At 43.3% G+C, this 16,609-nt stretch overlaps 1 protein-coding gene across 6 annotated transcripts in view; it reads left to right on the top strand.

The window, feature by feature from the left end:
• The window catches only part of Nr3c2 (nuclear receptor subfamily 3 group C member 2), a 333,780-nt gene that overhangs the window by 261,957 nt on the left and 55,214 nt on the right, over positions 1 to 16,609 (top strand). For all 6 annotated transcript variants that reach the window (XM_052729017.1, XM_052729020.1, XM_052729018.1 and 3 more), the window contains 2 exons: positions 4,300 to 4,638; positions 6,046 to 6,190. In XM_052729017.1, the coding sequence (XP_052584977.1) occupies positions 4,300 to 4,638; positions 6,046 to 6,190 (484 nt within the window). The remainder of the gene's footprint in view (positions 1 to 4,299; positions 4,639 to 6,045; positions 6,191 to 16,609) is intronic.

Genomic DNA, 16,609 nt, shown 5'->3' with positions numbered 1-16,609 from the left:
CATAGAGGGGTCTGAAAATATGTACAGATCCTTTTTAAATGCCATTTCGACCTTATTATCTATTGCAGGAGTATTTGGAAACAATCAAGAGATGCTACTTCTTTATTTTCCATTGAGAAGCTAATTATTTCTTCATGAAGGCAACTTGCCCTTAGCCCCTCCCCCCCATCCAGTTAATGCGTGTTGCCTTAAGAACTATTTAGATGCTTTTTCCCCCCTATTAGTACAAATTAAGATGGTTTTGCTGTATAACCAATTAATGTCCTCTGTAAAAAGGTGACATTTCTTCTCTTGGTGACATGGCAGAGAAATGCTGAGGTCTGCCAGACTTTTCATTCCTCCTCTGGCAACTAAAAGAAAATGAAGTCTTGCACCTAAAGCATAACCATGTTTTTGTGGCTGAAATCAACACCCAGAGTCAGGGAGTGCTGTTATTGCCCTGAGGGATGCAATTACATTTGGCCTGGGAACCAATAGTAAGAACAGCAGCAATGATGATGATAATAATAATAAAAATAATAATAATAATCCCTGCACAGCATCTCTAATACCTGTTGCCCAGTCTTTAATTTCCAGTTGATCACCATTTCTAACATGGAAGGAAGTTGAAGTCATACAGGTAGTTGGAGAACTCCTGGAAGATGCAAAAATGGCTTCATTTCTAGGTAGCCATCACTGAGTCAGATTGGTTTTTGTCTGAAGAGTATTCAGGAGTTCTCATATCCCTCAGAGGTAGCACAAATCAAACAGGATGTCATGTCACACCAGAATCCAGGGCTTCAGTGAGTCTCCAGATCACACTAGGAGAAAGTTCCAATCTTTGTGGAGTAACACAGAGGTACTCCCAGCTTGATGCTCTGGTTATTGGCCATGGGCAGGAAGCAGGGCCTCCCATTTCTGGATCCTGGAAATGAATTCATGGAGAATCTACGGAGGTCTGTTTCCTAGCAGGGCCAGGAGATAGTAGCTGCCAAGATGTTGCCAGTCACGCCTTGGCACCTGCTGGGAATCCCCTGAGCACACTCTAGTTTCTGTAAAATCCAATACGGATAAGTGAAATCCCTCTTTAAAGTGAGTCTAAGTGGGAGTGGGAGGCATTTGCATGTATGAAACATCCACACCGAGAGAGAGAGAGAGAGAGAGAGAGAGAGAGAGAGAGAGAGAGAGAGAGAGAGAGAGAGAGAGAGAGAGAGAGAATATGAGTGTACTACTATTGGCTAATAGTTAAGATGGAGTGTTGCCTTGGCCATCTGGGCCTGTGAGATCCCCAAGCCCAGGGGCCATTAATTCCAGAGAATTTAGTAAGGAACCCTACCCCAAAACAAGGTTCATTTGAATAATAGAAACATGCTCATTGAGGATCTTTATCCCCAATTGTTTCTATATGATTGGCAAACATCTTAATGACACAGGTGGATGTGAAGCCAGTGCTCATAGAGCATAAACTAATGCTGAGAAGTCAGAGAGGAAGGATTAGAAGAGAGACTGCATGGTATGGAAATGGAAGTGGGGTCCTAGCTGGACTCGCTGGCTCACGCTGGTGTGCGCTAGCTCTGAAAGCTTGAAAAGGTATTTCTCCTTTGGCCCCTCTGCTTCTTCATCTGAAAAAAGTGGAAATAGCAATAATGCCTAGTCACAGGTCCTGGTGAACATAGGGCTTCTTAAAATGTAGAAAGTCTGCTGAACTGTGCTTAGAGACTGGGTACTCAACAAGTGTAGCTTAGTATTTCCAGTACAACATTTTAAGAGTAGTAAGTTCACAAATGGGTCATTACACAGTAGAAATTTTACAGAGGAATAATTAGTGACTCAAAAACCTTATCTGAAAATCTCAGAAGCTTGTCTACATTTCTCACAGGGAAATAAACTGAGGCTTCATGTATGTGATGTATTGTGAAATTTGTTACTGTTTAAAAATGAAACACTTGCCGGGCGGTGGTGGCGCACGCCTTTAATCCCAGCACTCGGGAGGCAGAGGCAGGCGGATCTCTGTGAGTTCGAGGCCAGCCTGGTCTCCAAAGCGAGTACCAGGAAAGGTGCAAAGCTACACAGAGAAACCCTGTCTCGAAAAACCAAAAAAAAAAAAAAAAATGAAACACTTATTCAACAAACATTTGCCGAGAACTCGTGAGTTAGCAACACAGTACACAGTATGATATTGTAAGAATGCATACAATGTCTTCACCACGCTCCCTGGGCCTTCAGAAAAGATACTGGATCCATACATGTGGCTGAAGAATCCACACAGTGTTTCAGTAAAGACAGGTTATTCACTCAGTTCCAAGTGCCCTGGTGTTCACAAAGTCACAACATGAATTAAGTGAAGTGCTAGACACAGTGCTGATAGCCTGCTTGGTGGCTACACTACAGGTGACAACCCAGAGAAGACACTCAATGTTCTTTATGATATGAATAGCGTTGACCTTAAATCAGACATGAGACATCAACACAGCAATATGAACCTAGGACATAAAACAAATATAAATTTTATGATTAATTTGCAAGCAGATATCACTTTTAATGAGATGAAAAAGCAGGCGTTGCTGTTCCTACTCAGTCAGAATGTGTCTAGCATCAATCAGTCCCAGGAAGTACAAGAAAACTCTAGTGAGCTCATTCTTGGTTTTGCTTTCTGCTTTTGGAGATAGCATCTCATTGCAGTCCATGTTAGCCTTGACATTTTCTGGTGCCCAGGATGGCCTTTAATTCACACTATTTCTCTTGCCCCAGCCTCCCAAATTCTGAGATTATAGACGTGAGCCACCACACAATGTCTAGAATGTGTGTGTGTGTGTGTGTGTGTGTGTGTGTGTGTGTGTGTGTGTGTCTCAGCGGAAGCCAGAGATCTACCACAATTGCTGTCTACCGTATCTTTCAAATGGGATCTCTGATGGAGGCCCATTTTCCAGTCAAACAACCTGAGACTCAGAGACGTTTCTATGGCACAGAAGCTTCCTGGATCCGATTGCCCTCATGACCAGTGGCCACTCCAGAGGGCTCCTTAGCTCTGCCAGATTCACTGATCCACCAGCATTTGTGATTATTTAGCTCTTTGATTTTTCTCTGGATCTAGTTGGCCGGTTGCTTTGCTGATAAGTTCTGGTGTGTTTTCATTCACACATTGCCTTGAAGCATCATGATTACCTACACCACAGTGTCCGAAGCTTCCTGTCAGCAGTATGTGGATAAGAGACAGCAGCCCTTATTCAAATGATGTTGTCAGAATCTGAATCCTCTGCCTCAAATCATCCAGTTATGGCCAGAGTCTATCAACAAATGATTGAAAATTTTAAATTAGCTTGTTAAACTTTTTATGGGCAGAAATTATGTCTTAGTTTTTTATTAATCCTAGTCCCAGTGGTTAATAACCATATAACAGAGGTGAAGTGCCTGCCCCTGGATGATGGCTTCACTTTTACTGAGTTGTAGGTTTTTTCTGCGGTGAGCATAATCAATATTAATAGCTGTAATTGTAAATAGAAATGATTATGTTTTACATCAAGTTCACTGGTGTGGCACAGCCCTGTTCTGTGGTCAATGAGCCTGTAAGGCTGAGATTCACATTTGGATTAAACCGAAGCTCTGTCTGGTTCGTGGAGAATCTTTACATCAATTGAAAGCATTACCATAACTGCAAAGTCAGTTATTACCAGAGCCCAAGCTCAGCTTGGCTCTTCAGAGTAGGGAAAGTTCTTTCTACCCATTCTCATGTATCTTCCCAATTGCCTTTGCATTCATCTCTGCCAGATCCCAGGATGGTAGCATTTGAAGCAATTGCTCTTCCTCCGAACACCATTTCCTGTGATTGGACAAACTCTTAAATGCTATTCTAAAATGAGAATCATAGTAGTCACAACCCAAAACAGTTGTTAAATGGGGGATTTTGTGCAAGCCATTTAGAACGTACCTGGCATTCAGCATTCCATGTGTATTTGCTATTATTCTTTGGTCGTGGGCCCCACTTGTATCCTGCGACACAGTTTTGCATCCTATTCTGTCATCCCTCCTTCCATTGTGAGACCAGGATGAGGTTCAAGTTAGCCTGCAGGTGTGTGCGGGTCTCCATGGGCGAGAAGGAAAAATGTGTGCCATGCGTCAAAGGCAAGAAGCAGCTGCAAGGCTGCTGCCTATAGTAGTAACCTGGGAGCTTTGCCATTTGCCTTTTGGTACAAGAATTCCTTAGGAGAGAGCATGCATTGATTACAACTCAACGACCTGTAGAAGTCTGCCTCATGCAGTGTGCTCGAGATGATACCATGTACATTTGCCTTTATCCCTTCCGGTTTTTGTATTTGACAGCTCGAAAGTCAAAGAAGCTGGGGAAGTTAAAAGGCCTTCACGAGGAGCAGCCACAGCAGCCCCCGCCACCGCCTCCACAGAGCCCGGAAGAGGGGACCACATACATCGCTCCTAGCAAGGAGCCATCCGTGAACTCCGCACTGGTCCCGCAGCTCTCCTCCATCACGCGTGCACTCACGCCATCCCCGGCCATGATCCTGGAGAACATTGAGCCGGAGACCGTGTACGCCGGCTACGACAACTCCAAGCCTGACACTGCAGAGAACCTGCTCTCCACGCTCAACCGCCTGGCAGGCAAACAGATGATCCAGGTCGTGAAGTGGGCCAAGGTACTTCCAGGTAGGATGGCGCACGGCTCAGGCTCGGTACTAATGGTGCCCTGGTGTCCGCTCTGCGCAGCATCCTGACATGTCTATCAAAGACACCAGAGTGGTGGGAGAATTCTGGACACTGATTCATTTCTTTCCTTCCAAGAATGCAGGTCTGTGGTTCTGTTGTTCCTAAAACAGGAGCACGGCTGGTGTTCGCAAATATATATATAAATGAGGCACAATCCCTTCTGTTGCTGAGGTCACACTGAGCTGGCTCTGGCCAGCACAGTGCCCTAGTTCATCTAAGCTCAGGCCCAAGGAACTTAAAGCCTTGTGAAACACCCTGACCAACTCTTCTGGTTAAAAAAAAAAATCCTGCTTGGGACTCAAGAGGTGGTCTGTAAAGTGCCTGCACACACCTGAGTTTAGATCCTCAGAAATATATATAAATATATATTGTAATAATGATATATATTATTAGATGTATATAATATTATAGGCCTGTCTTGCAGGCCTGTAATTCCAGCACCAGAGAGAGACAGGAACTCTGGAGCTTTCAGGCCAGTCAGCCTAGCTCCAGATTCAGGGCAAGACCCTTCCTCAAAAGATAAGGTAGACAATAACAGATAAATCAACCCCACATAGACCCACAAGGCTGCACGTGCACCTGTGCATACACGTGCATATGCATAATATATACCAGACACACACAAAACCCCTCCCTGCCCTCAGCACCCATAAAGCACCCTTGAACTCTCCACCTTGTGTTCACTTTCTGCCAGGCAGGATAGACCCTCTACAGAGGCAGCATGGAGAGATGTTTGCACATTGCCCTGGTTCATGAATTAACTGTGGTCAACCTGCAACTTGTGGAGAAAAAAAAAGCGGGGGAGGGCTTCAGCCCAAAGAATAACACACCAGAGCTGGAAATAGGTGTGAGAAAAGCACAGGGGTCATAGAGTGGAGTACCAGCCCTGCTGCAGAGCGCTGTCAACAGCTCCTATCCCAGGCATAGGGAGCAAGGATAAGATTTCTTAGGCCCACAAAGACAAAAAGACAACAGTTTTTCTGCTCTTGCGGATATGCAGATGGTGACAGTTAAACTCCCCCTAAAGCTGGCACCTTTGGTTGTGTGGGAATGAAGCAAGATTCGAAGGTGAATGCGATCCTACCAGCATGTTGGTTATCAAAGCAGAACCTCACTGGATGCTCCTGTGTGATCTGCCCCAGCCCTGCTCCACCGCCAGCCCACCCCCACACCACACACATTTAGTGTGAATTTAAAATGACGTCCTGTGCAGAGCCAAGCACACATCCCCGTAGATGTCTGTGGAATTGATCTGAGTGTGTTAGAGAAAGGTGGTTGGGCGGAATTCTTCCTGGAATGTACTCACATGCTAAGTGTCTTTCTGTGATTAATTGTTCTGTTCTCTAGGATTTAAAAACTTGCCTCTTGAGGACCAAATTACCCTCATCCAGTATTCTTGGATGTGTCTATCATCGTTTGCCTTGAGCTGGAGATCGTACAAACATACGAACAGCCAATTTCTCTATTTTGCACCAGACCTAGTCTTTAATGAGTAAGTACCTATTAATTAGCCCTCATAAAACAAACTGCAGAATTATTTGTTATGCTGTTGTTTAAAATAATCTCTAAGCCAGATGTACAAGTGTGAAAGAATCTTCTGAAACAAGCATTTTTAAGGGTTTAAAAAAAACATTGAATTTTGAAAAACTTAAAAATCACTCTTTACAATGGTATAACATACACATGTCTAAGTAAATCAGTATATGTAACTCCTACATCATGTATGTGGGAATCATCCCAAAAGAACGAGGATCCAGTTGGCTCTGAGAACTCACCTGGTACAGTGCCATGATTAATAGAAAGCATTCTCTTTGCTATCTGCTCCGATTGAAAAGAAGCTCATTTCTAGGAAGCGTGAATCTTTAAAGTGCCAGTTTTTGAGAGCATCATAGAAAGATTCTTTTGTTAACTGTACACAGCTGCTCGATGCGTTTTCATGACAATCATAATTACCCTTCCTTTCAATCATAAAAGAAGCCAAAACCTTATTCTGCAGTGGAACATTTTTTCATTTTATGATGCATTTTAAAAGGCTGAACAAATTCTAGTCAGATTTTTCCTTGACTGTGAATGCCTTCCTATTTTAAGTTAACATTTTATTAGTGTTTGCATTTCACATTAGCACATTTCTTATATGTTTATATTCACCTGTGCCTCTTTGTAATTGTTGGGTCAAAAAATGTTTAAAAGGGAGCACTGAGATTATGAGAGTAACCACAGCCACCCTCTAACAGAAGTCTTTCTAGAGACATGAATATAGAGACTTCTAGAATGTGGGTATCAGATGATAAATGGGTAATGGTAAAGGAAAGAGACATCATGCCAGGATACCGCAGTAACCCCTGTTGTCATCTGCCGAGGAGCCCAGCTCACCTCAGTGCGGTTTGCCACCACAGGAATTTCATTCCAAAGAAAGTGTAAGAACATCACGGGCTCTTGAGACAACTCTGCTCTGGCAAGCCATCAGATTAATCCAAGCATAAATTTTCATTAAAAGTAAAGCCAATGAACTGGCATGCACATTTTAAATTTACTTGTTTTCCTCAATGATCAGCTGTTAAATATATTATTAAACAGTAAGCCCGCTTTTAAAGCACTCTAAGGACGGTCCTTGTAACAGGAAGTGTGGGTGCGCCTGAAGACCTGCATTTGATTTTGTTTAGAACAGATTAACCTCATCTGCCTAATCTTCCTAAGTATGTGTATCCAGTTTTCATAACTGTAAAATTTGCCATTTAAGTTAATACTTTGACGTGTGCTATTTCATAACCACCACCAGACTCTACTTCCAGCACTTTTTCCTCATTCCATGCTAACACTCCAAATATTTTGAGTGATAACTCTTCATTGACCTCCCTCTAAACTCTATGGACCTATAGTTTATGAGCCTACCTATATTCTAGGCATCATGTAGGAATGGAGCCATACAGTATTTGTGCTTTTGTGCCTGGCTGATTTTCACTGAGCACAATGTTGTCCATGTTTGCCCACACTGAAGCGTGTATTCAACCTCCATTCCTTTTTATGGCTTAACACTATTCCCTTCTTTGTTTGTGGTCAGTCCTCATTATTTATACATTCTCTACCTGTGGGTTTGCCTGCTGGTGGTTACATCCAGTTTTAATCTCACCATGATCACACACAGTATCTTAGCCATCATTCATAGCACATGCAGAATGCAAAATAAATAAGTCTCTAAAGAGTGCACATTGCAGCAGAGATCAAAAAAGACCGTCTTCTGCCTTTTGGTTTCAGCTCTGAGACTGTACGCCAGCTTCCTTTATGCTTTCTATTTTTTGCTACATTCTGTGCATCTTTATGCTTTTCTTGGTGATGTCCCTGTTTAAAATGGCCAGAGTGCAGTGCTGGTGTGCAGTCTGGGGCCACTGAGCTCAGCAAGGCTGGAATGATGCCATGTAGAGAAGAAAAACAAACAGTCATGAGCTGCATTGCTCTGGCCATGAGCTCTGTGTTAGTGAGCCAATGGAGCGTATTAAATAAGGTATCTGAGTAGATACACATGGAACAAGATTGTGTATAGAAGAGCTGAGAAAAAGTGTGCCTAGAGGTACAGTGGGGCTTGGCCCTCAGTTTCCCCTGGGGAAATAGCTCCATATTCACTGATTCCATTTGCCTTGCCTTCATAGAACATAGCTGTAGAAAATATCGGAAGCTGAGTGTCTGTGTGTGGCCCTTTGCCACCTATGGTGGCTATGGTGGATGATGCACCGGTGGGCATGGGTACACAAATGCCCCTCAGGACATCTGTATCAGGAACTTTACTGTGACTGTGATCACACTCCCTGACAAAAACACCTTAGGAAAGGCAGAGTTTATTTTGGCTTATGGTTCCAGAGGGACAGAGTCCATCGTGTGAGGAAAGGCATGGCGGCAGAAGGGAGTGGGCTGGCATATAGGCAACAGAGAAAAGGAACAGGAAGTGTGGTAAGGCCTCGAGTCCCTCCCCTGAAGATTTACTTCCTCCAGCAAGGCTCCACCTTCCAATGGTGTCATAACCTCCCTAAACAGTGACACCAACTGGGACGCAAATAGGAAAACACACAAGCCTCTGGGGGACATTCTCATTCAAATCTCCACAATTATCTGCTCTTGTTTTCAATTCCTAAGACCATATACTTTAGAGTAGAGCCTCTGGGCACATGCTAATTCTGCATTGAACTTTTTTGAGGACTCCTCAAACTGTATACACAGAAGTTGTAACATTTTTACAGCCCACCAACTGAAAACAGGTTTCCAATTTCTCCATGTTCATGCCAATACTTTTTCTTTTGAATATTCATCCTACTAACTATGATCATTCATTATAGTTGGGCCTTGCATTTCCCTGGCAACTGGTGGTGTTGGGCAATCTTGACAGGCCATTGATGTATTTTCTTTGGAGAAATGTCAGGTCAAGGCTTTTTCCCATTTTTACTTTACATTGATTGTCATGTTACTCTTTGCTTGTGGTCCTTTATCTGTTCTGAATGTAAAATCTTTATATGATGATTTGTAGTTATTTACTCCCATCTGTTAATATTTTTCCCCACTTTTTGAAAGTAGAAAGTGTTTTTTTTTTTATTTGTTTATTGTTTTTGAGATAGAGCTCATGTATCCCAGGCTAGCCTTAAGCTCACTGTGAGCTTAGGAAAACCTTGAATTCTTGATGTGTCCTGAGTGCTAGAGTTGCAGACACACCGCCAGTTTGTACAGTACTGGGCACTGGATTCAGGACTTCATGTGCACTAGGCAAGCACTTTACAACTGAACCACATACCCATTCCTCAATGGTACTTTATGAATCACAGATGTTCTTAATTTTATGAAGTTGAATTCACCTTTGTTTCCTTTTGTGTCCTTTGCTTTTGATGCCAAATATTAATATAAAAATGTATGCAACATCAGAAGATAAAATGTCCAACCAAGAGCCCAAGGAGAACCCCTTTGAACACATGAAAGTCAGGGGGAAAACATCTTATTTTTGAAGGTTTAACTGGTTCCTTTTGTTGGTTTCAGACTCTGACAGTCTTTTTTTTTTTAATCTAGTACCTAGCCTTGAGCCTGAGCATAGTAGCTGCTCTGTAAATATTTTGTGGGTAGATTAAATATTGAACAAATTAACCCACCAGTCTAATAACTGGCCTGAAGGGGTTTTTCAGAATTCACATTTCTGGTTACAAGAAAGAAGGTTGTGGGAGAGAAGTGTGATACACAGCTGTGGTGTCTGTAAACAGGGGCACTGATGTACTTACAAGAGGAACAAAACATGGTAGGTGCTTGCCTGGGTTAGCCTTTGAAATGAGTCTCAGGTTGTCTAACGATCTTATCCTTCAGCTCCACATTAGCAATATTGAGCTGGAGGGGAGGCAGGAAATGGAGAATAATAAAAGAAACATTCTTTCCAATTTTTTTCATTAAACACTGAAGTGAAAATATGAGTTAATACTTTAGCACAGAACTTTTCTTATTATAAACTCAAAACTTTTCAGATAAGTATTAAATGATTAATTATTCAATTCTACCTTGAAACAATACAGTATATATTGCCTCAGATCACTGCAACTATTCAAATTTCTTATCAGTTCAACACACATATTAAAACTCACACTTAAGCTTGTAATGAAAGTTTTTCTTTTGCTTTTTTTCTTCCTCCTCCTCCTCCTCCTCCTCCTCCTCCTCCTCCTCCTCCTCCTCCTCTTTCTCTCCTCCTCCTCCTCTTCCTCCTCCTCCTCCTCTCCTCCTCCTCTTCCTCCTCCTCCTTCTTCTTCTTTCCCCCTGAAATTAAGATTTGGTATTTCAGTCAATTTCTTTAAAGCCTTGACCAATATTTAAAAAATAGAAGTCTGTTGAAGACATATGCAATCTCTCTCGAAAGCTACTGCCTGTCTTCTGAGCCTTGTGTTATTGTGGTCCTAAGATTGTTGGAGAGAGCAATGGAGTGGTAGGTGTTGGTGCTACCTCTCCAGCCTCTTCTAGTGACTCTGAGTGGATCTCTAGGGAAGAAAGGTCATTCCAGTGGATGTGGCAGAAGTGAAGTCAACCCACATCTTCCTAGACTACTGACTGACAACTCACACTTCCTTACTGTGATGCTGTGTGCCCTTAGAACAGACAGCTCAACAATCAATCATTTCAGGTGATGTTTTCATAGCACCTTGATCCCTTTCAAGTTCCTGGTCGCTAGGTCACTACACTGACATTTTACACTTGTCCTCAGTGATAGTTCTCTTCAGCCATCCTCCCAACAAACAGTGCCTGCGTGCCCCCTTGCACCCAACACTCTGGAACTTCAAGAGGCCTGGCTGAGAGTCCTTTTCACTCTCACCTTCCTCTCACAGATAGCTGCGTTTGAGACTCCTAAGAAAAACAATGCCATAAGTCGAAAGTGGTCACTCACTATCTGCAGAGGACAGGCATTGCCACTTTGAAATGAGAGTAATCTTTGCCACAAAATTAGACTACAGTGGGATTGTACCTGAAGGCAGAGGTTAGCAGGACATCTAGGGGAACCTCTGCAAACAAGAAGCAGTCCTCTAGGTATGTGTCTTAGTTACTTTCTCCCTTAAGAAACTTCAGGTTGAAAGAGTTCATTTGCCCTTGGAGTTCCAGAGGGTTAGAATCTGTCATGGCAGCTGAACATATGATGGATCAGGAGGCTGGTCACACTGCATCCATACTCAGGATCAGGAGGCTGGTCACACTGCATCCATACTCAGGATCAGGAGGCTGGTCACACTGCATCCATACTCAGGATCAGGAGGCTGGTCACACTGCATCTATACTCAGGATCAGGAGGCTGGCTGGTCACACTGCATCTATACTCAGGATCCGGAGGCTGGCTGGTCACACTGCATCCATACTCAGGATCAGGAGGCTGGTCACACTGCATCTATACTCAGGATCAGGAGGCTGCCTGGTCACACTGCATCCATACTCAGGATCAGGAGGCTGGCTGGTCACACTGCATCCATACTCAGGATCAGGAGGCTGGTCACACTGCATCCATACTCAGGATCAGGAGGCTGGTCACACTGCATCCATACTCAGGATCAGGAGGCTGGTCACACTGCATCTATACTCAGGATCAGGAGGCTGCCTGGTCACACTGCATCCATACTCAGGATCAGGAGGCTGGTCACACTGCATCCATACTCAGGATCAGGAGGCTGGTCACACTGCATCCATACTCAGGACAGGAGGCTGGCTGGTCACACTGCATCCATACTCAGCCAGCAGAATGTGAGCAGGAAGTTGGGCAGGCTCTAAATCCTCAAGGCCTGCCCCCAGTGACTCACTTCCTCCAGCAAAGCCCCATGTCTTAATGGTTTTCTTGCCTTTCTAAACACTGTGACCAGCTGGGGACCAAGTGTTCAAGCATGTGAGCCTATTGAAGACAGTGCCTCTTCAGGTCACAGCAGTGCATATGAGGACAGATGAACGGCGGGGACAGTTCTCTAAGCCAGCATTTCCTCCACCACCCTTCTTATCATAGTGATAAGAATTAGCATTAGACCTGGACATGGTGCCACACACCTGTAATCTCAGCCCTCGGGAAGCAGAGGCAAAAGCTGCATAAGGAAACCATGTCTAAAAGCAAACAAACCACAACCTTTGTTTCCCCCTGGAGATTGAGCCAGGTGCCCCACACTGAGCTCCATCCCAGACCTCTTTAAAGCAGGGTCTTTTCTATCAGTCCCTTGGTAAGTTTTGCACTCTCTGTACCCTGACTACCCCAGAGAGACAGTGTGCTTTTAAACACCAGCCCCACTATCTAAGAAAATGCTTATTACATCATTGGCACTCAGTAACTAGTTTTGGTTTGTTGATAGTCTTTCCAGCATGAGGCTCAGAAGTGAGATTCCAATGCTTTGGAGTCTTTTCAAAGGCTCTGAACTTTGAAACGGAGTCATTCCTGTAGACTTCGTCTAAATTTTACTTCAAGGGTACTCCTGTCTGTTCGGCATTTTTTACACGATGTCTCTTGTAGTGCACTTGAGAAATTTGCTAGAGTTAATGAAGCTGGGTGATTTTTGAGGAGAGGAGGAAATTAAGGAAGATGAATATGAGATGGAAAATAGTTGTGTGTTAACTGTCCTGGGATCCTAGAGAGTGGCAATGATTTGAGGAACATGGCTGCATTGCATGCCACCTAAGTACAGGGAGCTGGTTTCCACTTTGAATAAAAGTCATCAACAATTTAAGATCATACATTATCCATAAAGCGCTGGGCCTTGAATATTAGTAGCATACTGCTTTCTTCAGTTAACATGCTCAAAGGGCTTTGTTCTCTTCCGCTGAAAGCGCTCTTTCTTATAAATAAAATCACTAAGTTTCTTCACTGAAAATTTCACAGACAAAATTTTTCTCTGCAGTGATTCTGTTGCAGGGTTGAGTCCAATGGCAGGGGACAAGTCAGTTGACGCTGGGGGCTTTAGGGCATTGCTGATGCAGTGCATCTCTGTCCTGTCAGTTTGACACCACATTCTCCTCTGTCTAAGGACAGTAGGTTGATTTGATGAAACAGGAACTTGTGCTGTCCAGTTCCCACGTTGACCCACAGGGGGCGGGCAGCTAGGGCCTGTACAGTTAGCTTCAGGCTTCATTTTCCTGTTGTGCCTGGGAAAGCCAGTCTGCCAGCTGTGTTCAGAAGAGGCTGTTAGAACTGAGGCACCATGTGGTACTTTAATGTCTTGACAGAGAAAGACACTTGCTAAAAAGCTGGGCATGGCCGGTTGTGGTGGCACATGCCGGTAGGATTTGCTGAAGGAGGCGGAGGCAGGAGGATCACGAGTTCGAGGCCAGCCTGGGCTACACCTTGGCCGGGCGGTGGTGGCGCACGCCTTTAATCCCAGCACTCGGGAGGCAGAGCCAGGCGGATCTCTGTGAGTTCGAGGCCAGCCTGGGCTACCAAGTGAGTTCCAGGACAGACGCAAAGCTACACAGAGAAACCCTGTCTCGAAAAACCAAAAAAAAAAAAAAAAAAAAAAAAAAAAGCTGGGCATGGTGACTTACGCAGTTCATCCCAACTTCTCTTGAGACTGAGGCAGGGGGATCACAAGTTTAAGGTCAGACTATATAGCAAGGTCAAAGCCAGCCTGGACAATTTGTAAGACTGTCTTAAACTAAAAACCTTCTAATTCAATTCCTTCTGCTACCACATTAATTCATTCTTAAAAGTTAGTTCCTTAACTAAAGAGAACTCCAGGCTTCTCCTTCACAGGTGACAGGGTGCAAAGAGCTCTGATGGGACTGACAAGCCTTAATGGAGGGAGCAAATGGGACTGCGACCTGCACAGAGCGTGTCCTGGACTCTCATCTTTAGGCAAGTCTAGGGTGGATAAGCAGTCACGTGATTGCCCCTTTTCATTGCATCATGCTGGAGAGGTGAATTTGGTTGTCTGTCATCCCCCACGTTCACCCATAAGCCCAAACTCACTTTATTAAGTGGATTGTGGGGGTTATGGAGGGCTAGGAAGAAAGTGTTGTTCCTTTGGGGTCTAGCGTTTGGTTCTTCCTTAAAGGACCAGCGAGATGGTTCAGCATTGAGAGAGGAGCTTGCACTCGGGCCTGAATGCTTGAGTTTGATCCTCAGAACCCACCAGGTTGGGGGAAGGAACCCACTCAGGACTAAGTTGTCCACTAACAATACACAGTATGCAAACTGGCTACACTCACACATGTGCGCACGCAAAATACATAAAAAAAATTTAAAGTAAGTATATAATGAGGGAAACAAATGAAAAAGATGCTGTCCATTAAAGCTGAACATTACTGAGGTGGCCACCTTGCTGAGCAGCAACATCTCTGTGGCCTCTCTGTCCTGCACAGAGGACATCAGCATCCGATGGAATCAGGGGATTGGCAGTTGATAAATCTCTCCTTCCTTCTTGCTAAGTTGTGATGTCTCTCAACCTCTGTGGACCCTAGAGGGCAAGTAATCATGGAACAATGTGGGGGCACCAGAGGGCTCAAGGCACTGTTGTATTTAGACCTCCCAACTCTGCGATGTGATGTTTGTTAATGGTAAAGAGATGAAGGGCCAGGCTTGGATACAAGAGTGCCTCCATCCAAAGCTCAACAACTTTAGCTAAGTCAAGACTAATCCTTTCAGGCTATGGTGTAAACCTTTGAGACATCATAATAGTTTCTGGTACTTTATAATGTAGAGCTCTCACTGACCAATCGTATGTCATCTCTCATAAGAGTTACCTTTCGAAACAAGTAGAAATGCACCAGTGTATAAATAGCACCATTGAACCTTCTTAGAATAACAGTGACTTTAGTCCCACATTTAAATCAGTTGTGTTTCCTGTCCAATACCACAGCAGCACTTGAGAGCTCAGCCTGGAAGGCCCGGTCTCTAACTTTCTTGCTAGCAGCTTTGCTGTTGTCAAGTGAGATACTTTATTTTTCTAAGCCTTCATCTCTCATCTACTGAGTCAGGAAATTAGCCATCAGCAGTTCAGAAACAGTGGGGCCCCTTTATACTCTCGAAATCCTCGAGGAGCACAAAGACCTTCTCTTCATGTCAGTTATATTTTTTTGATAATAACCCAAACAGAATTTTAGAATTATTAATCTATCAATTTATTTTAAAATAACAACAGGGGTATGGCTATAATTCGACAGTGCTGACCTTGTATGCCCAAGATCCTGGGTTCAATCCCCAACCCCCACAAATAGAATAAAGATAACAACAAACTCATTGAATTCCTATAAATAATATTACATAACCATTTCAAAAAATAACCATTTCCTCCAAAACACTAGAAGAGTGATATTTTTTTAAGTTTAAAATTTTAATATTTATAAATTTAAAAATGTTACACGTGCTGAATGATAGCAGTGCTGACATTCTGTGACCATTATGCCACAGCTCACTGCATAGAACTTCTTTTTTTGTACAGAGAATAAGCTCACAATACCAGGATTTGCAATTTGTCATAGTTTCGTGGTAAAAGACACTACACCAGGAAGCCTGGGCTTAGAGCACACTTGAGGTCAGATCCCCACCCCCACCCCCAGTAGGTACATAGTGCAGACATGGTAAACTACTTCAGGCGAGGGAATTTAGCTGCCAGAACATATCTGACAGCTCCTAATAGCTAAGAGGCCTAAAAAGGCAGACAGGACAAGAAATCCAAACCTTCCCACAACTGGGAAGTTCTGGGAACAGGTGAAGAGCAGGCCACAGTGGGTACAGAGAGCTGCCTAGTGCCAGTCACACATCTCCCACTCTACAGGAGGGAATCACCACCACAGCTGAGTATTTCAGTCTTTACAGAAACTTCCATGTACACATCTATAGGACAGAAACATTTCTTCATCCATCTTCAAAACTAGCAAAATGAATGTCCATTATTAATCTTCTATTTTGACCTGAACCAAATGTACTCTTTGGCTATATAAGTCATGGTTTCCTCTTATAATCAACCAGGAACACTTCACAATTCTTATGCCTAAGGAAGAATGAAGTTAAACTTGAGCCATGACCCTTTAAATCAACTTGAATTAGCTGTGTCTTGCGAGTGATTAGCACTATCGGTTTCTCAGTAAAACGTTGAGCATTTCAAGTCTGAAGGAACTGCAGTGTTGCACAGAGATGTCTCTTGTTTTTTTCTAAGAGTAAGGAACTCATTTGGATATGAAGTTTTTAACATTATAAATTTTCTATAAAATTTTCCAGAGAATAACATGATTTGGGGATGTAATAGTATTTTTAAATTATTTGACAATGTAAGTGGGTGTTTTCTAAATTTTTCTGAAAACACTGCATTTCTTTAAAACTTGACCTTCTAGAATTAGAAAGAATGATATTTTTTAAAGTCCTTCCTCTAATCTGGCTTATATGAAAAATAATTGATTTATGAGTGTTATCTGCATCTTACCATCAGTCTGCTATGATTAGTTG

This window comes from Peromyscus californicus, unplaced genomic scaffold, assembly GCF_007827085.1.
Source record: "Peromyscus californicus insignis strain IS unplaced genomic scaffold, ASM782708v3 Scaffold_8__1_contigs__length_139910024, whole genome shotgun sequence".
Lineage (NCBI taxonomy): Eukaryota > Metazoa > Chordata > Mammalia > Rodentia > Cricetidae > Peromyscus > Peromyscus californicus.
This window is presented reverse-complemented; position numbering and strand designations above follow the sequence as displayed.